General features: G+C 44.9%; 1 protein-coding gene across 4 annotated transcripts in view; it reads left to right on the top strand.

The window, feature by feature from the left end:
* LOC139267472 (cullin-9) overlaps positions 1 to 25724 on the top strand; it is a 293931-nt gene that overhangs the window by 259793 nt on the left and 8414 nt on the right. For 2 of the 4 annotated variants that reach the window (XM_070885833.1, XM_070885832.1), the window contains exons 38-39: positions 4460 to 4593; positions 20452 to 20549. In XM_070885833.1, coding sequence (XP_070741934.1) covers positions 4460 to 4593; positions 20452 to 20549 — 232 coding nt within the window. Of the gene's footprint in view, positions 1 to 4459; positions 4594 to 20451; positions 20550 to 23882; positions 23955 to 25724 lie in introns of all 4 variants that reach the window. The other 2 variants (XR_011593911.1, XM_070885834.1) reach the window with 2 other exon arrangements.

Below are 25724 nucleotides of genomic sequence, written 5' to 3' on the forward strand. Positions count from 1 at the left end.
CTGCACCTCTCAATTACCCGCCAGCGTTTCTATTAGTCACGCAGCTTACTATTGCATTAACCAACTGAAAAGTAATTCTGGAGAGAAAAACATATAAAGTTTCAGGTCAATGACCCTTCGTTTCAGGTCGATCATAAGACTGATAGAAGTTTACAGCACGGAAGGAGGCCATTTCGGCCCATCGTGTCCGTGCCGGCCAACAAGAGGCTATCCAGCCTAATCCCACTTTCCAGCTCCAGGTCCGTAACCCTACAGGCTACGGCACTTCAGGTGCATATCCAAGTACTACTTAAATGTGGTCAGGGTTTCTGCCTCTACCACCCTTTCAGGCAGTCATATCCAGACCCCCACAAACATCTGTGAGAAGAAATTTCCCCTAAAATCCCCTCTAAACTTTCTACCAATTACTTTAAATTTATGCCCCCTGGTTGTTGACCCCTCTGCTAAGCGAAATAGGTCCTTTCTATCCACTATATCTGGGCCCCTCATAATTTTATACACCTCAATAAGGTCTCCCCTCAGCTTCTTCTGTTCCAAGGAAAGCAAATCCAGCCTATCTGATCTATCCTCATAGCTAAGATTCTCCACTCCCGGCAACACCCTCGTAAATCTCCTCGGTACCCTCTCCAGTGCAATCACGTCCTTCCTGTAATGTGGTGACCAGAACTGCACACAGTACTCTAGCTGTGGCCTAACCAGTGTTTTATACAGTTCAAGCATAACCTCCTTGCTCTTGTATTCTATGCCTTGACTAATAAAGGCAAGTATCCCATATGCCTTCTTTAACCACCTTATCTACCTGGCCTGCTACTTTCAGGGATCTGTGGACATGCACTCCCAGGTCCCTTTGTTCCTCTACACTTCTCAATGTCCCACCATTTAATGTGTTAGCCCTCCCCAAATGCATTACCTCACACTTCTCTGGATTAAATTCCATTTGCCACTGTTCTGCCCACCTGACCAGTTGATTGATATCTTCCTGCAGTCTACAGCTTTCTTCTTCATTATCAACCACAGAACCGATTTTAGTATTGTCTGCAAACTTCTTAATCATACCCCCTATATTCAAGTCTAGATCATTGATGTACAGCACAAAAAGCAAGGGACCTAGTACTGAGCCCTGCGGAACCCCACTGGAAACATCTTTCCTGTCGCAAAAACACCCATCAACTATTACCCTTTGCTTCCTACCTCTGAGCCAATTTTGGATCCAACTTGCAACTTTGTCCTGGATTCCATGAGCTTTTACTTTCATGGCCAGTCTGTCATGTGGGACCTTATCAAAAGCTTTGCTAAAATCCATATACACTACATCATACACACTGCCCTCATCGACTCTCCTGGTTACCTCCTCAAAAAATTCAATCAAGTTAGTCAGACATGACCTTCCCTTAATAAATCCATGTGGACTGTCCTTGATTAATCCGTGTCTTTCTAAGTGAAGATTTATCCTGTCCTTCAGGATTTTTTCCAATAATTTTCCCATCACTAAGGTTAGGCTGACTGGCCTGTAGTTACTCAGTCTATCCCTTTCTCCCTTCTTAAACAAAGGTACAACATTAACAGTCCTCCAGTCCTATTGCACCACACCTGTAGTCAGAGAGGATTGGAAAATGATGGTCAGAGCCTCTGCTATTTCCTCTTTTGCTTCGCTTAAAGCCTGGAATACATTCCATCCGGGCCTGGGGACTTATCCACTTTGTAAGCTGCTAAACCCCTTAATACCTCCTCTCTCTCTGTTAATTTCATCGAATATTTCACACTCCTCCTCCTCCTCATTAATAGTGTCTGCATCGCCCCTCTCTTTTGTGAAAACAGACGCAAAGTATTCATTAAGAACCATACTTTTATCTCACAATGACACAAGAAATAGGAGCCCTCGAGCCTGCTCCGCCATTTAATAAGATCATGGCTGATCAGATCATGGCTGATCAGATCATGGCTGATCAGATCATGGCTGATCTGATCATGGACTCCGCTCTATTTCCCTGCCCACTCCCCGAAACTCTTTATTCCCTTATCACTCAAAAATCTGTCTATCTCCGCCTTAAATATATTCGATGACCCAGCCTCCACAGCTCTCTGGGGCAGAGAATTCCACAGATTTACAACCCTCTGAAAGAAGAAATTCCTCCTCATCTCAGTTTTAAATGGGCGACCCCTTATTCTGAGACTATGCCCCCTAGTTTTAGTTTCCCCTATGAGTGGAAATATCCTCTCTGCATCCACCTTGTCGAGCCCTCTCATTATCTTATATGTTTCGATAAGATCACCTCTCATTCTTCTGAACTCCAATGAGTATAGGCCCAACCTACTCAACCTATCTTCATAAGTCAACCCCCTCATCTCCGGAATCAACCTAGTGAACCTTCTCTGAACAGCCTCCAATGCAAGTATATCCTTCCTTAAATACAGAGACCAAAACTGTACGCAGTACTCCAGGTGTGGCCTCACCAATACCCTATACAGTTGTAGCAGGACTTCTCTACTTTTATACTCTATCCCCCTTGTAATAAAGGCCAACATTCCATTTGCCTTCCTGATTACTTACTGTACCTGCATACTAACCTTTTGTGTTTCATGCACAAGGACCCCCAGGTCTCTCTGTACTGCCACACTTTGCAATTTTTCTCCATTTGAATTATAATTTGCTTTTCTATTTTTTTTCTGTCAAAGTGGATAACCTCACATTTTCCTACATTATACTCCATCTGCAAAATTTTTGCCCACTCACTTAGCCTGTCTACATCTCTTTGCACGTTTTTTGTGTCCTCACAACTTGCTTTCCTACCCATCTTTGTATCATCAGCCATCTTGGCTACATTACATTCGGTCCCTTCATCCAAGTCATTAATATAGATTGTAAATAGTTGAGGACCCAGCATCGATCCCTGTGGCACCCCACAGTCACTGTTTGCCAACGGAAAATGACCCATTTATCCTGACTCACTCTCTGTTTTCTGTTAGTTAGCCAATCCTCTATCCATGCTAATATATTACCCCCAACCCCATGAACTTTTATCTTGTGCAGTAACCTTTTATGTGGCACCTTATCGAATGTATTTTGCTTTTGTGAAAAGTAATTGAGTGTTTTTCAAAAAGGTTTGGGGTTCTTGATCCGCAGGATAAATGGTCCCTTCAAATCTTGTACATGATGGAATTTCCGATCAGCTCAGCTCCAGTGGAAGTCAAGGCTTCAGGTCTGAGACCAGCAGGAGTTGGGTTGCCATCATTTCCCCCAAAATATCTCCTTTTTAAAATGTAAAATTGTTAGTTTTCTCTGCACATGTTGGAAACTTGATTAGAGAATCTAAATGGATCAATCAGACTATGTACATGGGCTTTTTGCATGTTGTGATTCCATATATTAAGCCAGATAATTGAGGTTCCACTCTACTCTCAGACCTGCAGAGGGCAAAATTCTCACTCCTGTGTTGAAGGCCCCTCCCTATTTCTGTAACCTCCTCCAGCCCTGCAACCCTTGGGGCCAGGGGATAGGACAGGAAAGTGGAGTTGATGTAGTTCAGCCATCTTATTAAATGGCGGAGCAGGCTCAATGGGGTGTATGACCTACTCCTGCTCCCATTTCTTATGTTCTTCGTTATTATCTCTGTTTTCCTCCAATTCTGGCCTCTTGCGTGTCCCTGATTTTAATTGCTCCACCATTGGTGGCCATGCCTTCAGCTGCCAAGGCCCTAAGCTCTGGAACTCCCTCCTAAACCTCTCCGACTCTCTCTTCCTCTCTCCCCTGCTTTAAGACGCTCATTAAAACCTACCCCTGAACAAGCTTTTGGCCACCTGTCCTAATATCGCCTTATGTGGCTCTGTCCAGTTTTTGTCTATTAATGCTCCTGTAAAGCAGTTCAGAGAAGGTTCACTAGATTGATTCCGGAGATGAGGGGGTTGACTTATGAGGAAAGGTTGAGTAGGTTGGGTCTCTACTCATTGGAATTCAGAAGAATGAGAGATGATCTTATCACAATGTATAAGATTATGAGGGGGCTTGACAAGATGGATGCAGAGAGGATGTTTCCACTGATGGGGGAGACTAGAACTAGAGGGCATGATCTTAGAATAAGGGGCCGCCCATTTAAAACTGAGTTGAGGAATTTCTTCTCTCGGGGTTGTAAATCTGTGGAATTCTCTGCCCCAGGGAGCTGTGGAAGCCGGGACATTGAATAAATTTAAGACAGAGATAGACAGTTTCTTAACGATTAAGGGGTTATGGGGAGTGGGCAGGGAAGTGGACCTGAGTCCATGATCAGATCAGCCATGATCTTATTAAATGGCGGAGCAGGCTCGAGAGGCCGTATGGCCTACTCCCACTCCTATTTCTTATGTTCTTATTAAAGCTTGTTGGGACGTTTTACTGCGTTAAAAGTGCAAGATAAATGCAAGTTGTTGCTAAGAGGGTGAGGGGTGTCTGTATCTATCTGAAACATTCTCTTGTCTTTCTCAGAGGAGACGTTGCTGCATTGCACGGATCTGGCTTCCTGTATCCGCCTGCTGAAACCAGAACACTTAAACACGGGGCTGGAGCTGATCCGACGGATACAAGAGAGGCTGCTCGCCATCCTTCAACACTCAACACAGGTAACTGGTCCTGGAATAAAGCAGCGGAACAAAGTCGGTCTGCAGCAGCAAGCAAAATATTTGTGTTTGTGTTATAAATCTGAAGGTTCTCTTTTGGAAAGGATTTTTTTCCCTGCCCTTGCTGCCTTTCCCAAGCTACACAAGAAAGGAAGGCATGTAATTTACTCCCAGCATGTACCAGTGTCATTCTGTAACCAGCTGACACTCAATATGGAAGAACAAACTATCCCTTGGATTTAACTGCTTTTCCCTGGAGGGTAGTGCCTTGCCTCTCCTGGGATCCTTCCCATGATGGCGTGGTTGAGTTCTGAGCCTCACTCATTGTGCTGTGTCCCAGTGCTGCCGAGGCCCTAAGCTCTGGAATTCCGCCCCTCAACTTCCCTGCCTCCCTGCCTCTCTGCCTCTCTACCTCCCTGCCTCCCTGCCTCTCTACCTCCCTGCCTCCCTGCCTCTCTGCCTCTCTGCCTCTCTGCCTCCCTGCCTCCCTGCCTCCCTGCCTCCCTGCCTCCCTGCCTCCCTGCCTCCCTGCCTCCCTGCCTCTCTGCCTCCCTGCCTCCGTCTCTGCCTCCCTGCCTCCGTCTCTGCCTCTCTACCTCCCTGCCTCCCTGCCTCCCTGCCTCCCTGCCTCCCTGCCTCCCTGCCTCCCTGCCTCCCTGCCTCCTGCCTCTGCCTCTCTGCCTCCCTGCCTCTCTACCTCCCTGCCTCTCTGCCTCTCTACCTCTCTTTCCTTCTTTAAGACACTCCTTTTAAAAAAAAAAGTTAAAGAGTAGCTAAAGTAAATGTTGGTCCCTTAGTGGATGAGACTGGGGAATTAATAATGGGAAACAGGGAAATGGCAGAGACTTTGAACTAATATTTTGTATCGATCTTCACGGTAGAAGACACTAAAAACATCCCAATAATAGATAATCAAGGGGCTATAAGGAGGAGGGAACTTAAAATAATCACTATCACTAAAGATAAAGTACTAGGTAAAATAATGGGACTAAAGGTAGACAAGTCCCCTGGACCTGATGGCCTGCATCCTAGGGTCTTAAAAGAAGTAGCTGCTAAGATACAAGAGCAGGTGGGGTTATGCTTGAACTGTATGAAGCACTGGTTAGGCCACAGCTGGAGTGCTGCTTGCAGTTCTAGTCACCGCATTGTAATGTGTGCAGTTCTGGTCACCGCATTACAGGAAGGACATGATTGCACTGGCGACGAAACAGAGGAGATTTATGAGGATGTTGCCGGGAGTGGAGAATCTTAGCTATGAGGGCTGATTGGATAGAAACATTGAAACATAGAAAATAGGTGCAGGAGTAGGCCATTCGGCCCTTCTAGCCTGCACCGCCATTCAATGAGTTCATGGCTGAACATTCAACTTCAGTACCCCATTCCTGCTTTCTCGCCATACCCCTTGATCCCCCTAGTAGTAAGGACCTCATCTAACTCCTTTTTGAATATATTTAGTGAATTGGCCTCAACAACTTTCTGTGGTAGAGAATTCCACAGGTTCACCACTCTCTGGGTGAAGAAGTTCCTCCGCATCTCGGTCCTAAATGGCTTACCCCTTATCCTTAGACTGTGACCTCTGGTTCTGGACTTCCCCAACATTGGGAACATTCTTCCTGCATCTAACCTGTCTAACCCCGTCAGAATTTTAAATGTTTCTATGAGGTCCCCTCTCATTCTTCTGAACTCCAGTGAATACAAGCCCAGTTGATCCAGTCTTTCTTGATAGGTCAGTCCCGCCATCCCGGGAATCAGTCTGGTGAACCTTCGCTGCACTCCCTCAATAGCAAGAATGTCCTTCCTCAGGTTAGGAGACCAAAACTGTACACAATACTCCAGGTGTGGCCTCACCAATGCCCTGTACAACTGTAGCAACACCTCCCTGCCCCTGTACTCAAATCCCCTTGCTATGAAGGCCAACATGCCATTTGCTTTCTTAACCGCCTGCTGCACCTGCATGCCAACCTTCAATGACTGATGTACCATGACACCCAGGTCTCTTTGCACCTCCCCTTTTCCTAATCTGTCACCATTCAGATAATAGTCTGTCTCTCTGTTTTTACCACCAAAGTGGATAACCTCACATTTATCCACATTATACTTCATCTGCCATGCATTTGCCCACTCACCTAACCTATCCAAGTCGCTCTGCAGCCTCACAGCATCCTCCTCGCAGCTCACACTGCCACCCAACTTAATGTCATCCGCAAATTTGGAGATACTACATTTAATCCCCTCATCTAAATCATTAATGTACAGTGTAAACAGCTGGGGCCCCAGCACAAAACCTTGCGGTACCCCACCAGTCACTGCCTGCCATTCTGAAAAGTACCCATTTACTCCTACTCTTTGCTTCCTGTCTGACAACCAGTTCTCAATCCATGTCAGTACACTACCCCCAATCCCATGTGCTCTAACTTTGCACATCAATCTCTTGTGTGGGACCTTGTCGAACGCCTTCTGAAAGTCCAAATATACCACATCAACTGGTTCTCCCTTATCCACTCTACTGGAAACATCCTCAAAAAATTCCAGAAGATTTGTCAAGCATGATTTCCCTTTCACAAATCCATGCTGACTTGGACCTATCATGTCACCTCTTTCCAAATGCACTGCTATGACATCCTTAATAATTGATTCCATCATTTTACCCACTACCGATGTCAGGCTGACTGGTCTATAATTCCCTGTTTTCTCTCTCCCTCCTTTTTTAAAAAGTGGGGTTACATTGGCTACCCTCCACTCCATAGGAACTGATCCAGAGTCAATGGAATGTTGGAAAATGACTGTCAACGCATCCACTATTTCCAAGGCCACCTCCTTAAGTACTCTGGGATGCAGTCCATCAGGCCCTGGGGATTTATCGGCCTTCAATCCCATCAATTTCCCCAACACAATTTCCCGGCTAATAAGGATTTCCCTCAGTTCCTCCTCCTTACTAGACCCCCCGATCCCTTTTATATCCGGAAGGTTGTTCGTGTCCTCCTTCGTGAATACCGAACCAAAGTACTTGTTCAATTGGTCCGCCATTTCTTTGTTCCCCGTTATGACTTCCCCTGATTCTGACTGCAGCGGATCTACGTTTGTCTTTACTAACCTTTTTCTCTTTACATATCTATAGAAACTTTTGCAATCCGTCTTAATGTTCCCTGCAAGCTTCTTCTCATACTCCATTTTCCCTGCCCTAATCAAACCCTTTGTCCTCCTCTGCTGAGTTCTAAATTTCTCCCAGTCCCCAGGTTCGCTGCTATTTCTGGCCAATTTGTATGCCACTTCCTTGGCTTTAATACTATCCCTGATTTCCCTTGATAGCCACGGTTGAGCCACCTTCCCTTTTTTATTTTTATGCCAGACAGGAATGTACAATTGTTGTAGTTCATCCATGCGGTCTCTAAATGTCTGCCATTGCCCATCCACAGTCAACCCCTTAAGTATCATTCGCCAATCCATCCCAGCCAATTCACGCCTCATACCTTCAAAGTTAGCCTTCTTTAAGTTCTGGACCATGGTCTCTGAATTAACTGTTTCATTCTCCATCCCAATGCAGAATTCCACCATATTATGGTCACTCTTCCCCACAGGCTGGGTTTGTTTTCATTGGAGCAGATGAGGCTAAGGGGAGACCTCATTGAGGTGTATAAAATTATGAGGGGCCTCGATATATTGGATAGAATGGCCTATTTCCCTTAGCAGAGGGGTCAACTCTTCCTCAAGGCTACCCTGGCCAATTTGCTTTGACCAATCAATATAATGGTTAAAATCGCCCATGATTATTGCCGTTCCTTTTTTACAGACCTCCATTTTAAATTTTTGCTCACCGTACCTTCCCCCCACTAATTAGCTTAAAACCCCCTCTACAGCCGAGTTATTTGATTCGCCAGGTCTAAGTGGAGCAATATATATAAAAATATAATCCGCCCCTGGAAAAAACTCTCTCCAAACCCTCTTACAACTGCACTTATCAACTCAAAACTGTCCAACCGTTGGCCCTCTTTTAACAATGACATTTCTGCAGCCACCGATCTGCTCAACTACACCCTCACCACTACTTTTGATGCCCCAGTCCCTATTAAAAAGATTACTCTCTCCCCCACTGGCTGTTCCCCCCGGTACAGCCTTCATCTTCGCTCCCTCAAGTCAAAAGGGCGCAGACTTGAACGGATGTGGTGGAAACTGCTTTAGCCATTCACTGCCAGATCTGGCTCGAACACATAAAACATTATCGGTTCCTACACTTGTCTACAAAAACTGCTCACTAGTCCAAGATCATTCTGGATTGCAAAAATAACCCCCGGCTACTATTCTCTGCTGCTAACCGTCTCCTCAAACCCCTCTCCCCTGTCTCCACCTCACTCACCTCCATCAACAAATGCGAGGAGCTCATGGATTCTTTGTATCAAAGATTGAGACCATCCGATCAGCTGCCTCTGCGAGTTCCCTTCCTTCACCTAACCCACAGGGCCAAACTTCATCTGAGGCTTCCACCTGCCCTAGCCCTAAACTCACATCTTTCTCTAGTTCCTCTTTGATCTCCACTCTTGATCTCTCCACGCTCACCCTCATGAGACCCACTTCCTGCTCCCTTGACACTATTCCCAACTAAACTGCTGACCACCCAACTTCCTTTTCTGGCTCCCATGTTAGCCAACATTGTTAATGTATCTCTCTCCTCAGGTACTGTACCCCTCTCCCTCAAATCTGCTGTCATCACCCCTCTCCTCAAAAAACAACCCTTGTACCCACTTAGCTTGCTAGCTATCGCCCCATCTCCAACCTCCCTTTCCTGCCCATAGTACTTGAACATGTCATCACCTCCCAAATCCTGATCATCTTTCCATGAATGCAATGTTTGAATCCTTTCAATCTGGTTTTCACCCCTGCCACAGAACCGAAACGGCTCTCATCAAAGTCACAAATAACATCCTTTGTGAATGTGACAAAGGTAAACTATCCCTCCTCGTCCTTCGGGACCTGTCTGCAGCCTTTGACACAGTTGACCACTCCATCCTCCTCCAACGCCTCGCCACCATCATCCAGCTGGGTGGGACTACACTCACCTGGTTCCATTCTTATCTATCTAATCGTAGGCAGAAAATCTCCTGCAATGGCTTCTCTTCCCACTCCCGCATCATTACCTCTGGTGTTCCCCGAGGATCTGTCCTTGGCCCCCTCTTATTTCTCATCTATATGCTGCCCCTTGGAGCTATCATCCGAAAACACGGAGTCAGTTTCCACATGTACGAAGATGACTAGGATGCAGGCCATCAAGTCCAGGGGACTTGTCCACTTTTAGTCCCCTGCCTCAGCTCTTCTGCTGCTGAAACCCTCATTCATGCCTTTGTACCTCTAGACTTGACTACTCCAACTCACTCCTGGCCGGCCTTCCACATTCTACACTACGTAAACTTGAGATCATCTAAAATTCAGCAGCCCGTGTCCTAACCCGCACCAAGTCACAATCACCCATCACCCCTGTGCTTTCTGACCTACATTGGCTCCCGGTTAAACAACGCCTCGATTTCAAAATTCTCATCCTTGTTTACAAATCATTCCATGGACTTGCCCCTCCCTATCTCTAATCTTTTTCCGCCTCACAAACCCCACAAGATGTCTGCGGTCCTCAAATTCTGCCCTCTTGAATATCCCTAATTATAACTGCTCAACCATCGGTGGCCGTGCCTTAACTGGTTGGGCCCAAAGCTCAGGAACTCCCTCCCTAAAGTACTGAAGTTGCATGTTCAGCCATGAACTCATTGAATGGCGGTGCAGGCTCGAAGAGCCGAATGACCTGCTCCTGCCCCTATTTTCTATGTTTCTAACCTCTCTACCTCTCGTTCCTCCTTTAAGACGCTCCTTAAATCCTATCTCTTTAACCAAACTTTTAATCATCTGCCTTAATTTCTTCTTTTGTGGCTCGGTGTCAAATTTATCTGTTTTTTGTCTTGTAACACTGCTGTGAAGCACCTTGAGACATTTTACTATGCTAAAATAAAGTAGTTGTTATAAAAGCAGAGAAGTCCTGCTACAACTACAGGGTATTGGTGAGGCCACACCTGGAGCACTGCGTACAGTTTTGGTCTCCTTATTTAAGGAGGGATATACTTGCATTGGAGTCAATTCAGAGAAGGTTCACTAGGTTGATTCCCAAGATGAGGGGGTTGACTTATGAAGAAAGGTTGGGCCTATACTCATTGGAGTTTAGAAGAATGAGAGGTGATTTTGTTGAAACATATAAGATACTGAGTGGGCTCGACAGGACAGATTCAGAGAGGATGTTTCCCCTTGTGAGCGTATCTAGATCTAGGGGGCATAGCTTGAGAATAGGGGTCGCCCATTTAGAACTGAGGTGAGGAGAAATTTCTTCTTCTCAGCGGGTCGTAAATCTGTGGAATTCTCTGCCCCAGAGAGCTGTGGAGGCTGGGTCATTGAATATATTTAAGGTGGAGATACAGATTTTTGAATGATAAGGGAGTGAAGGTTTATGGAGAGTGGGCAGGGAAGTGGAGCTGAGCCCAGGATCAGATCAGCCATGATCTTATTGAATGGTGCCAATGGCCTACTCCTGCTCCTATTTCTTATGTTCTTAAAACCTGCCTCTGACCAAGCTTTTGGTCACCTGTCCTAATATCCCCTTATGTGCCTCTGTGTCCAAATGCAATTACCTACTATAGTCCCACAAGTGTGTCAGCCCTGACTCAGTTGGTAACACCCTTGGCTCTGAGTCAGAGGTTCAGGTCAAGTCCCACTCCAGAGACTTGAGCACAAAGATCTCGGCTGAATCGTCACTGCAGTAGTGAGGGAGTGCTGCACTGTCACAGGTGCTGTCTTTCAGATGAGACGTTAAACCGAGGACCCATCTGCTCCCTCAGGTGGACGTAAAAGATCCCATGGCACTATTTCAAAAGAAGATCAGGAGAGTTCTCCCCGGTGTTCTGGCCAATATTTATCCCTCAACATCAGCAATGGGATATAGACAGTCTAAGTGAGTGGGCAATAATTTGGCAGATGGAGTATAATGTGGGAAAATATGAGGTTATCTACTTTGGCAGAAATAATAGAAAAGCAAATTATAATTTTACTGGAGAAAAATTGCAAAGTGCTGCAGTATAGTGCTGGAGGTCCTTGAGTATGAAATACAAAAGGTTAGTATGTAGGTACAGCAAATAATCAGGAAGGCAAATGGAATGTTGGCCTTTATTACAAGGGGATAGAGTATAAAAGCAGAGAAGTCCTGCTACAACTGTACAGGGTATTGGTGAGGCCACACCTGGAATACTGCGTACAGTTTTGGTCTCCGTATTTAAGGAGGGATATACTTGCATTGGAGGCTGTTCAGAGAATGTTCACTAGGTTGATTCCGGAGATGAAGGAGTTGACTTAGAAACATAGAAATTTACAGCGCAGAAGGAGGCCATTTCGGCCCATCGTGTCCACGCCGGCCGACAAAGAACCACACGGCCTTTGGTCAGCAAGCTAAAGGTTACATATAAACCTATGAACAATGATGGAAAGGCAAAGAACACCCAGCCCAACCAATCTGCCTCACATAACTGCGACACCCTCTGTACTGAAACATTCTACGCTCTACCCCAACCGAAACCATGTGATCTCCTGGGAGAGGCAAAAACCAGATAAAAACCCAGGCCAATATAGGGAGAAAAAATCTGGGAAAATTCTTCTCCGACCCATCCAGGCGATCACCCTGGCCGTATTAGAAACATAGAAAATAGGTGCAGGAGTTGGCCATTCGGCCCTTTGAGCCTGCATTCAATAAAATCATGGCTGATCATCACCTCAGTACTCCTTTCCTGCTTTCTCTCCCTTTAGCCGTAAGGGCCACATCTAACTCTCTCTCGAATATATCCAACGAACTGGCATCAACAACTCTCTGCGGTAGAGAATTCCACAGGTTAACAACTCTGAGTGAAGAAGTTTGTCCTCATCTCAGTCCTAAATGCCTTATACTTAGACTGTGTCCCCTGATTCTGGACTTCCCCAACACTGGGAACATTCTTCCTGCATCTAACCTGTCCAGTCCCATAAGTATTTTATATGTTTCTATGAGATCCCCTCTCATTCTTCTAAACTCTAGTGAATACAGGCCCACTCTCTTCATATGTCAGTCCTGCCATCCCGGGAATCAGTCTGGTGAACCTTCGCTGCACTCCCTCAATAGGAAGCACGTCCTTCCTCAGATTAGGAGACCAAAACTGAACACAATATTCCAGGTGAGGCCTCGTCAAGGCCCTGTACAACTGCAGTAAGACCTCCCTGCTCCTATACTCAAATCCCCTCGTATGATTCCCTGCAGTACTTACCATTATATCTTCGCTGTCCAGCAAAACGTCATCCAGTCTAATCCCAATTACCAGCTCTAGGTCCGTAACCCTGCAGGTTATGGCACTTCAAGTGACCATCCAACCATCTCTTAAAAGTGGTGAGGGTTTTTGCATCCACCACTCTTCCAGGCAGCGAATTCCAGATCCCCACAACCCTCTGTGTAAAGAAGCCCCCCCTCAAATCTACTCTAAACCTTCCACCAACTACCTTAAAACTATGCCCCCCTCGTAATAGACCCCTCCACCAGTGGAAATAGGCCTTTACTATCCACTATGTCGAGGCCACTCAATATTTTGTACACCTCAATGAGGTCTCCTCTCAACCTCCTACAATAACCCCTTATCCCCTATCGCTCAAAAAACTGTCTATTTCTGTCATAAATTTATTCAATGTCCCAGTTCCCACAGCTCTCTGAAGCAGCAAATTCCACAGATTTACAACCCTCTGAGAAGAAATTCCTCCTCATCTTTGTTTTAAATGGGTGGCCCTTTATTCTAAGATCATGCCCTCTAGTTCTAGTCTCCCCCATCAGTGGAAACATCCTCTCTGCATCCACCTTGTCAAGCCTCCTCATAATTTTATATGTTTCGATAAGATCACCTCTCAATCTTCTGAACTCCAATGAGTAGAGGCCCAACCTACTCAACCTTTCCTCATAAGTCAACCCCCTCATCCCCGCAATCAACCGAGTGAACCTTCTCTGAACTGCCTCCAAAGCAAGAATATCCTTTCGTAAATATGGAAACCAAAACTGCACGCAGTATTCCAGGTGTGGCCTCACCATTACCTTGTATATCTGTAGCAAGACTTCCCTACTTTTATACTCCATCCCCTTTGCAATAAAGGCTAAGATATACCATTGGCCTTCCTGATCACTTGCTGTACCTGCATACTTCCTTTTGTGTTTCATGCCCAGGTTCCGCTGTACTGCGGCACTTTGCAATCTTTCTCCATTTAAATAATAACTTGCTCTTAATTTTTTTCTGCCGAAGTGCATGACTTCACACTTTCCAACACTCCATCTGCCAAATTTTTGCCCACTCACTTAGCCTGTCTATGTCCTTTTGCAGATTTTTTTGTGTCTTCCTCACACATTGCTTTTCCTCCCATCTTTGTATCGTCAGCAAGCTTGGCTACGTTACACTCAGTCCCTTCTTCCAAGTCGTTAATATAGATTGTAAATAGTTGGGGTCCCAGCACTGATCTCTGTGGCACCCCACTAGTTATTGGTTGCCAACCAGAGAATGAACCATTTATCCCGACTCTCTGTTTTCTGTTAGTTAGCCAATCCCCCAACCCCATTAACTTTTATCTTGTGCAGCAACCTTTTATGTGGAACCTTGTCAAATGCATTCTGGAAATCCAAATACACCACATCCACCGGTTCCCCTTTATCTACCCTGTTCATTACATCCTCAAGGAACTCCAGAAAATTTGTCAAACATGACTTCCCCTTCATAAATCCATGCCCCAGAGGCCTGTTCCAATGAGAACAAACCCAGCCTATCCAATCTGTCCTCCTAACTAAGATTCTCCATTCCAGGCAATATCCTAGTAAATCTCCTCTGCGCCTTCTCTAGTGCAATCACGTCCTTCCTATAATATGGCGACCAGAACTGCACACACTACTCCAGCTGTGGCCTAACCAAAGTATTATACAACTGAAGCATAACCTCCCTGCTCTTATATTCTATGCCATGGCCAATAAAGGCAAGCATTCTGTATGCCTTCTTAACCATCTTATCCACCTGACCTAATTTCAGGTATCTGTGGACAAGCACTCCAAGGTCCCTTTGTTCATCTACACTATTAAGTGGCCTACAGATTAATGTGTATACCCTTTCCTTATTAGCCCTCCCAAAGTGCATTACCTCACACTTCTCTCAATTAAATTCCATTTGCCACTGCTCTGCCCACTTGACCAGTAGATTGATATCCTTCTGCAGCCTATGACTTTCCTCTTCATTATCAACCACACAGCTGATTTTAGTGTCATCTGCAAACTTCCGAATCATACTACCTATATTCAATCTAAATCGTTGATATATACCACAAGAAACAAGGGACCCAGTACTGAACCCTGCGGAACCCCCACTGGAAACATCCTTCCAATCACAAAAACTTATGAGGAAAGGTTGAGTAGTTGGACCTATACACATTGGAGTTCAAAAGAATACGAGGTGATCTTATTGAAACTTATAAGATAATGAGGGGGCTCGACAAGATGGATGCAGAGAGGATAAGTAATTAACATTTAGCATTGTTGTTGCCAATTTAAGTGTATCTAAGGGTTAAGTCATGGCAGGAGAGCTCGGACACATGTTATGCTCCTCCTGTACTATGTGTGAAGCCAGCGATGCTTCCGGTGTCCCTGACGACTACATGTGCGGGAAGTGTATCCGGCTGCAGCTCCTGACAGACCGCATTGCGGCACTGGAGCTGCGGGTGGATTCACTCTGGAGCATGCACAATGCTGAGAATGACGTGAATAGCACGGTTAGTGAGTTGGTCTTACCGCAGGAAAAGGGTCCACAGCCAGATAGGGGATGGGAGACCAACAGGAAGAGCAGTGTAAGGAAGGTAGTACAGGGGTGCCCTGCGGTCATCCCCCTGTAAAACAGATACACCACTTTGGGTACTGTTGAGGGGGATGATTCATCAGGGGACACCAGCAGCAGCCAAGTTCATGGCACCGTGGCTGGCTCTGCTGCACAGGAGGGCAGGAAAAAGAGTGGGGGATTCAGTTATAAGGGGAATAGATAGATGTTTCTATGGCCGCAACCGAGACTCCAGGATGGTATGTTGCCTCCCTGGTGCAAGGGTCAAAGATGTCTCGGAGTGGGTGCAGGGCATTCTGAAAAGGGAGGGTGAACAGCCAGTTGTCGTGGTGCATATAGGTACCAACGATATAGGTAAAAAACGGGATGAGGTCCTACGAGACGAAATTAGGGAGCTAGGAGCTAAATTTAAAAAGTAGGACCTCAAAAGTAGTAATCTCAGGATTGCTACCAGTGCCACGTGCTAGTCAGAGTAGGAATCGCAGGATAGCGCAGATGAATACGTGGCTTGAGGAGTGGTGCAGCAGGGAGGGATTCAAATTCCTGGGACATTGGAACCAGTTCTAGGGGAGGTGGGACCAGTACAAACCGTATGGTCTGCACCTGGGCAGGACCGGAACCAATGTCCTAGGGGGAGTGTTTGCTAGTGTTGTTGGGGAGGAGTTAAACTAATACGGCAGGGGGATGGGAACCTATGCAGGGAGACAGAGGGAAGTAGAATGGGGGCAGAAGCAAAAGATAGAAAGAAGAAAAGTAAAAGTGGAGGGCAGAGAAACCCAAGGCAAAAAGCAAAAAAGGCCACATTACAGCAAAATTCTAAAGGGGCAAAGTGTGTTAGAAAGACAAGCCTGAAGGCTCTGTGCCTCAATGCGAGGAGTATTCGGAATAAGGTGGACGAATTAACTGCGCAGATAGCAGTTAATGGATATGATGTAATTGGCTTCACGGAGACATGGCTCCAGGGTGACCAAGGCTGGGAACTCAACATCCAGGGGTATTCAACATTTAGGAAGGATAGACAGAAAGGAAAAGGAGGCGGGGTGGCATTGCTGGTTAAAGAGGAAATTTATGCAATTGTAAGGAAGGACATTAGCTTGGATGATGTGGAATCGGTATGGGTGGTGCTGCGGAATACCAAGGGCAGAAAATGCTAGTGGGAGTTGTGTACAGATCACCAAACAGTAGCAGTAAGGTTGGGGACAGCATCAAACAAGAAATAAGGGATGCATGCAATAAAGGTACAGCAGTTATCATGGGCCACTTTAATTTACATATTGATTGGGTTAACCAAACTGGTAGCAATGCGGTGGAGGAGGATTTCCTGGAGAATATTAGGGATGGTTTTCTAGACCAAAATGTCGAGGAAGCAACCAGGGAGCTGGCCATCCTAGACTGGGTGGTGTGTAATGAGAAAGGACTCATTAGCAATCTTGTTGTGCGAGACTCCTTGGGGAAGAGTGACCATAACATGGTAGAATTCTTTATTAGGATGGAGAGTGACACAGTTAATTCAGAAACTAGGGTCCTGAACTTAAGGAAAGGTAACTTCGATGGTTTGAGGCGTGAATTGGCTAGAATAGACTGGCAAATGATACTTAAAGGGTTGACGGTGGATAGGCAATGGCAAACATTTAAAGATCACATGGATGAACTTCAGCAATTGTACATCCTTGTCTGGAGTAAAAATAAAACGGGGAAGGTGGCTCAACCGTGGCTAACAAGGGAAATTAAGGATAGTGTTAAATCCAAGGAAGAGGCATATAAATTGGCCAGAAAAAGCAGCATACCTGAGGATTGGGAGAAATTTAGAATTCAGCAGAGGAGGACAAAGGGTTTAATTAGGAGGGGGGAAATAGAGTACGAGAAGAAGCTTGCCGGGAACATAAAAACTGACTGCAAAAAATTCTATAGATATGTGAAGAGAAAAAGATTAGTGAAGACAAACGTTAGGCCCCTTGCAGTCAGAATCAGGTGAATTTATAATGGGGAACAAAGAAATGGCGGATCAGTTAAACAAATACTTTGGTTCTGTCTTCACGAAGGAAGACACAAATAACCTTCCGAAAGTACTAGGGGACCGAGGGTCTAGTGAGAAGGAGGAACTGAAGGATATCCTTATTAGGCGGGAAATTGTGTTGGGGAAATTGATGGGATTGAAGGCCGATAAATCCCTGGGGCCTGATAGTCTGCATCCCAGAGTACTTAAGGTAGTGACCTTAGAAATAGTGGATGCATTGGTGATCATTTTCCAACAGTCTATCGACTCTGGATCAGTTCCTATGGACTGGAGGGTAGCTAATGTAACACCACTTTTTAAAAAGGGAGGGAGAGAGAAAGTGGGTAATTATAGACCGGTTAGTCTGACATCAGTAGTGGGGAAAATGTTGGAATCAATTATTAAGGATGAAATAGCAGCGCATTTGGAAAGCAGTGACAGGATCGGTCCAAGTCAGCATGGATTTATGAAGGGGAAATCATGCTTGACAAATCTTCTGGAATTTTTTGAGGATGTAACCAGTGGAGTGGACAAGGGAGCACCAGTGGATGTGGTGTATTTGGACTTTCAAAATACCACGAGATTGGTGTGCAAAATCAAAGCACATGGTATTGGGGATAATATACTGACATGGATAGAGAACTGGTTGGCAGACAGGAAGCAGAGAGTCGGGATAAACGGGTCCTTTTCAGAATGGCAGGCAGTGACCAGTGGAGTGCCGCAGGGCTCAGTGCTGGGACCCCAGCACTTTACAATATATATTAATGATTTGGATGAAGGAATTGAATGTAATATCTCCAAGTTTGCAGTTGACACTAAGCTGGGTGGCGGTGTGAGCTGTGAGGAGGATGCTAAGAGGCTGCAGGGTGACTTGGACAAGTTAGGTGAGTGGGCAAATGCATGGCAGATGCAGTATAATGTGGATAAATGTGAGGTTATCCACTTTGGGGGCAAAAACACGAAGGCAGAATATTATCTGAATGGTGGCAGATTAGGAAAAGGGGAGGTGCAACGAGACCTGGGTGTCATGGTTCATCAGTCATTGAAAGTTGGCATGCAGGTACAGCAGGCGGTAAAGAAGGCAAATGGTATGTTGGCCTTCATAGCTAGGGGATTTGAGTATAGGAGTAGGGAGTTCTTACTGCAGTTGTACAGGGCCTTAGTGAGACCTCACCTGGAATATTGTATTCAGTTTTGGTCTCCGAATCTGAGGAAGGATGTTCTTGCTATTGAGGGAGTGCAGCGAAGGTTCACCAGACTGATTCCCGGGATGGCCGGACTGTCATACGAGGAGAGACTGGATCAATCAGGCCATTATACATTGGAGTTTAGAAGGATGAGAGGGGATCTCATAAAAACATACAAGATTCTGACGGGACTGGACAGGTTAGATGCGGGTAGAATGTTCACGATGTTTGGGAAGTCCAGAACCAGGGGACACAGTCTTAGGATAAGGAGTAAGCCATTTAGGACTGAGATGAGGAGAAACTTCTTCACTCAGAGAGTTGTTAACCTGTGGAATTCCCTGCCGCAGAGAGTTGTTGATGCCAGTTCATTGGATATATTCAAGAGGGTGTTAGATATGGCCCTTACGGCTAAAGGGATCAAGGGGTATGGAGAGAGAGCAGGAAAGGGGTACTGAGGGAATGATCAGCCATGATTTCTTATTGAATGGTGGTGCAGGCTCGAAGGGCCAAATGGCCTACTCCTGCACCTATTTTCTACGTTTCTATGATATTTCCACTCATAGGGCAAACTAAAACTAGGGGACATAATCTAAGTATAAAACTGAGATGAGAAATTTCTTCTCAGAGGGTTGTAAATCTGTGGAATTCTGTGCTCCAGAGAGCTGTGGAGGCTGTGTCATTGAATATATTTAAGGCGGAGATAGACTGATTTTTGAACGATAAGGGAATAAAGGGTTATGGGGAGTGGGCAGGGAAGTGGAGCTGAGTCCATGATCAGATCAGCCATGATCTTATTGAATGGTGGAGCAGGCTCGAGGGGCCAAATGGCCTACTCCTGCTCCTATTTCTTATGTTTATGTTCTTATTCACAACACTAAAACAGATTATCTGGTCAGTATCACATTGCTGTTTTGTGGGAGCTTGCTGTGCGCAATTTGGCTGCCGCGTTTCCAACATTACACCAATGACTACACTTCAAAAAATAATTAATTGGCTGTAAAGCACTTTGGGGAGTCCGGTGGTTGAGAAAGGCGCTCTAGAAATGCAAGTATATTTTTCTTTTCACAAGCCACTGCGCTTCGAGCTGAGTTCTGTTTGTACCAAACACACTGCTTTTGAAATCTGAACAGATGCTGCCAGTCAGTTGTACAGGGAGGGTGAGATGCCACACAGGCTGTGCAAGGGGATAAATGGTGCCCAGTGTTCCCCTGCTGATCACTGTCCAGTAATTTGCTGGAAAGTGTGTGTAGGGTGGGGCGAGGTCGCGATATCTCTCACAGATGAATATTCTGACAACACACACTGCCTCGGCTCACTCACAAAGAATGACCAGTTGAGGGTGGTACTTGAGAGCTAATGTGTCGAAGGGGCACTACCCTGGCATAAATCAACATATTCAGAGTAGGAGAAAGGCTGTACTTTTATAAAGGGTAATTCAATTGATCTAAAGATAGATGGGAAAAAAGTTCCCCTGAAGGGTTGCATCTTAATAGGGTTGGAAATTAAAAGGTGCCTAAGAGTAAGGCTGACAAATTGGCATCTTTTTTGTTCAGAACGAACATGATCTACTCCAGTGACACGACAGCAGCATTTCCAACTCATTACCCATTACAATGAAACTTCATGCAGTTACATTAGGGAGAGTTCAGGAAAGGCTGAGATGGTGAGAGTCTGAAATCTAAAGATCGCTCATTGCAATGCCAGTCTTGTCAGGGTTTGTTTGTGCTGCAAGTATTTCAAAGACATTTACATGAAATAATTGATGTGAAATCTGCTATTTCAGGATTTCAGAGTGGGGTTTCAGCCAAAGCAGGGAGTCGATCAGAATGAAGTTCAATCCACAGACCTTTCAAACACAGTGCCATCCGATTCCACCAAAGAGTAAGTCCAAGAGCATCCTGGGATACTACTCAGAGTGAGAAAAAACCATGGTGTTCTGGGGTAACACTGAGAAATAGACCATGGTGTTATGGGGAAACACTGAGAAATAGACCGTGGTGTTATGGGCAGGGGGGAATAGACCGTGGTGTTATGGGGAAACACTGAGAAATAGACCGTGGTGTTATGGGGAAACACTGAGAGATAGACCGTGGTGTTATGGGCAGGGGGGAATAGACCGTGGTGTTATGGGGAAACACTGAGAAATAGACCGTGGTGTTATGGGGAAACACTGAGAAATAGACCGTGGTGTTATGGGGAAACACTGAGAAATAGACCGTGGTGTTGTGGGGAAACACTGAGAAATAGACCATGGTGTTATGGGCAGTGAGAACTAGACCATGGTGTTATGGGGAAACACTGAGAAATAGACCATGGTGTTATGGGGAAACACTGAGAAATAGACTGTGGTGTTATGGGCAGTGAGAAATAGACCATGGTGTTATGGGGAAACATTGAGAAATAGACCATGGTGTTATGGGGAAACACTGAGAAATAGACTGTGGTGTTATGGGCAGGGGGGGGAAGAGACCATGGTGTTATGGGCAGGGGGGGAATAGACCATGGTGTTATGGGCAGGGGGGAATAGACCATGGTGTTATGGGCAGGGGGGGAATAGACCATTGTGTTATGGGCAGGGGGGGGAATAGACCATGGTGTTATGGGCAGGGGGGAATAGACCATGGTGTTATGGGCGGGGGGGGAATAGACCATGGTGTTATGGGTAGGGGGGGAATAGACCATGGTGTTATGGGCAGGGGGGGAATAGACCATGGTGTTATGGGGAAACACTGAGAAATAGACCCTCTATTCCCTTCTCCCCCAGCCTTAACCACTCCCTGTTCCACATTCCACTCTTTGGGTAAAGAAGTTTCTTTTGAATTCCCTGTTGGATTTCTTGGTGACTATCTTATATTTATGGCCTCTAATCATGCTCTTCCCCACAAGTGGAAACACATTCTCTGTATCTACTCTATCAAAACTTTTCATCATTTTAAAGACCTCACCCCTCTTTTTTTTCCAAGAGAAAAGAGACCCAGCCTGTTCATCCTTTCCTGATATTTTACTCTGTTATTTCTTGTATCATCCTTGTAAATCTTCTCTGCACCCTCTCCAGTGCCTCTATATCCTTTTTATAATATGGCGACCAGAATTATACGCAGTACTCGAAATGTGGTCTAACCAAGGTTCGATATAGGTTTAGTGTAACTTCTCTACTTTTCAATTCCATCCCTCTAGAAATAAACCCGAATGCTTGGCTTGCTTTTTTATGGCCTGCTAATCTCTGTCATTATTTTTGGTTATTTGTGTATTTGTACTCAGAGATCCCTTTGTTATTACTCTACCCCACCTAGACTCACACCCTCCAAGTAATAAGTGACCTCCCTATTCTTCCTTCCAAAATGTTGTCCCTTACACTTAACTGTGTTGAACTTCATTTGCCAACTCTGCAAGTTTATAAATGTTCTCCTGTAATTTGTGGCAGTCCTCCTCAGTATTGACTATGCCCCCAATTTGGTGTCGTCCGCAAATTTAGAAATTGTGTTTTTGATTCCAAAGTCTCAATCAATATAAATTGTGAACCGTGGTCCCAGCACTGATCCTTGTGGAACACCACTACCCACCTTCTACCACTGTGAATAGCTACCCTTTACCCCTACTCTCTGCTTTCTGTCTTGAAACTAGCTCGCTATCCATTCTTCCGCTTGTCCACTGACTCCGCATTCTCTGACTATAGTCACTTGTCTATTATGTGGTACCTTATCGAAGGCCTTTTGAAAATCTAGATAAATTACATCTACTGCATTACCATTGTCTAATCTCTGTTACCTTGGCAAAAAACTCAATGACATTGGTCAAGCAAGACTTTCCTTTTTGAAATTCATGCTGTCTATTCGATATTATGTTTTTGGTTTCGAGATGTTCTTCTATTTTCTCCTGTAGTAAGGATTCCATTATTTTTCCTACCACCGATGTAAAGCTGACTGGTTTATAGTTCCCTGGACATGTTCTATCCTCCATAAATATAGGTATTATGTTAGCTATCTGGCACTAAACCTATTAGAGGAACAGGGAGTTCATCCTGTGAGACTATTGGAGGAAAAGCATTGTTCTGGCTAACATTTATCCTTCAACCAATACCATCAAAAACAGATTAAGTGCTGACTCATCTGGCTGTTGTATGTGCGATGAAGAATGATTGCTGTGTTTGCCAACCGAAATCATTGTATTCTGAAAGGGATTCATTCTGGTCGAGCTCATTTTATTTCCAATACATTTTATGGCTTTCCTTTTGTGTGCCTGTTTTGTAAAAATTTGTTAAAGTTGGGCTTGTCAATCCCAAAGGAAAACAAATTTGGTTTTGCAAACGTGGAAGTATCTTTCCCCACGCCACCCCCATCACGCGCGTACCTAAATATCTTTGGGAGGGCTCATTGTGAAACAAAGATGTTTGTCTTTGATACCTCCCATCTCTAAGGAGGTCTTGTTAACTCTGGCGGATGAAGTTTGGTTCAGCACACACTACCCTTTCTGCGGGCAAGTGTTGTGCCAATGTCTCTTTGTGCTCTTGGATTTAGAAAGTTACCATCGCCTGCTGTTAGTGGGATGACTTCAGCCCTAAGTACTCAACCAACTTATTACAAGGGCTTTAAGATAAAGTGATGAGGCTACAACTTTGAATCTTTGTTCAATCAGGTCTAGCAGATTGTTCTGTCTCACGTGGCCCACGACCAGGAACTGGAACACACGGTTCTTGGGATAGTACTGACGTGTTGTGGTAGAACCATTCCTTGACTGGTTCATTTAGAATTTTATACAACTTGAATTCCATGGGCTCCAGCCTGGGGCCTGCGGTTTTCAGTTACGGGCAGAAAATAATCCCAAGTTTTCTAAGAAACAATTGAATGAAGGGCTGACACTTAAAGGGAGAGAGAAGAAATTGCTTAGAATTGAAAAGAATTAAATTCTGACTGAGCCCATTGAATTTGTCCGTTTGTATGAAAGTCAGATCAGTGACACCCACACGATGAAAGGCAGGTGGTTTTACTCTAGTCCAAACTCAGTTGTAGGCACACACACACACCTTTGTGCCTTCCATGCAGTGATGATCAGGTCGTGTTCATCAGGTATCAGCAGCACATGATCACAAGTGTCCCAATACAGCTCGTGCTATTGCTGAGCTGCCACATGATTAGCTGACAAATCGTGTCGGTAACGAGCTCTACCCAAGCCCTGAAGATTACTACAGCAAGTAATCTTCCTTTTCTTTGATAGGATCGCCACACAAAAACACTGAGTAGGGCTGCAGAGAAGAGAGCAGATAGGGGAGGGAGAGTGGAGACCAAGGTAAGGACTGGAGGAAGGAGTGAATTCAGCATGATGGTGCATTTGCTTTCTCTGAGTAACCTGTATAGATTAATCATCCTTTTCTCTATGATGATGACATTTTTGACAGCTCAATGCAGGATATGTTCAGTTTTATAGACTGCTCATAACAGCATTTTGTAATAAATCAATCAATTTAGAAATAAAATTGTCAACTGGTAGCACTACCACCTCTGGGTTAGAAGGTTGTGGGTTCAAGCTCTGCTCCAGGGATTTAAGCACCTGCAAGAGACCTGAATGTTGCAGGCTATAACATAATCCGAAATGATAAGGAAGAAGGAAGGGTGGGACTTGGGGGAGGATAGCGGTGTTAATTCAAGATAACATAATGGCAGTGGAAAAAAGGGGGCATAACTAACAGAAGAACAGGAACAGATTCCACATGGATTGAAATAAAAGATAAAGGATGGGTTGTGAAAGGGATACAGGGAATGGAATTTTAACGGTATGTGTGGGACTCCCTTTTCATTATATAAAAAACCCAACATGAGAGGGAGCTCTGCTTGGGTGTGTAATGGGAAATGCACAAGAACAGATAAAGAGAAGTAATCCAAGGGAAACATCTAGGCAATGGTAATCACAACATAAGGTTTATGGTGGAGATTGACAAGAACATAAGTAAGACAAAGACCAAAGTAATAAATTGGAATATAGCTGATTTTAAGGGATGAGAATAGAACTCGGGAAAAGAAACTTGAAAGATTGACTGTCAAAGAAATAGAACAGCAGTAGGAAACATTTAAAACGGTGATCGAGAGTCTAGGGGAAATATATCCCACTACAGAGCATGAGCAAACTAACACACTATGGATGAATAAAGAAATATGGGGAACATTGAAATCGGAAAAAGGCGTGCACTGAGTACAGAGACAACCAAGGAGAGGTTGACAAAAGGGAATACGACAAAGGTTAGAATGGCAAAGAGAATCTACAAATTTAAATTATCATGGAATATAAAAGGAAATAGTAAAATATTATAGAGATATATAAATAACGGGCCACAAAGCACGATAAACTCTCAGGTAACGACAGCAAAATGGCAGAAATATTAAATAATTACTTCAGTTTTTATCAGTGCACCTCATTAGAAGAAGAGCTCAAAAAAGATCTAAAGACATAGAAACATAGAAAATAGGTGCAGGAATAGGCTATTCGGCCCTTCGAGCCTGCACCGCCATTCAATGAGTTCATGGCTGAACATGCAACTTCAGTACCCCATTCCTGCTTTCTCGCCATACCCCTTGATCCCCCAAGTAGTAAGGACTACATCTAACTCCCTTTTTGAATATATTTAGTGAATTGGCCTCAACTACTTTCTGTGGTAGAGAATTCCACAGGTTCACCACTCTCTGCGTGAAGAAGTTTCTCCTCATCTCGGTCCTAAATGGCTTACCCCTTATCCTTAGACTGTGACCCCTGGTTCTGGACTTCCCCAACATTGGGAACATTCTTCCTGCATCTAACCTGTCTAAACCAGTCAGAATTTTAAACGTTTCTATGAGATCCCCTCTCATTCTTCTGAACTCCAGTGAATACAAGCCCAGTTGATCCAGTCTTTCTTGATATGTCACTCCCGCCATCCCGGGAATCAGTCTGGTGAATCTTCGCTGCACTCCCTCAATAGCAAGAATGTCCTTCCTCAAGTTAGGAGACCAAAACTGTACACAATACTCCAGGTGTGGCCTCACCAAGACTCTGTACAACTGCAGTAACACCTCCCTGCCCCTGCAC

The sequence above is a fragment of the Pristiophorus japonicus genome, chromosome 7 (genome assembly GCF_044704955.1).
Source record: "Pristiophorus japonicus isolate sPriJap1 chromosome 7, sPriJap1.hap1, whole genome shotgun sequence".
Lineage (NCBI taxonomy): Eukaryota > Metazoa > Chordata > Chondrichthyes > Pristiophoridae > Pristiophorus > Pristiophorus japonicus.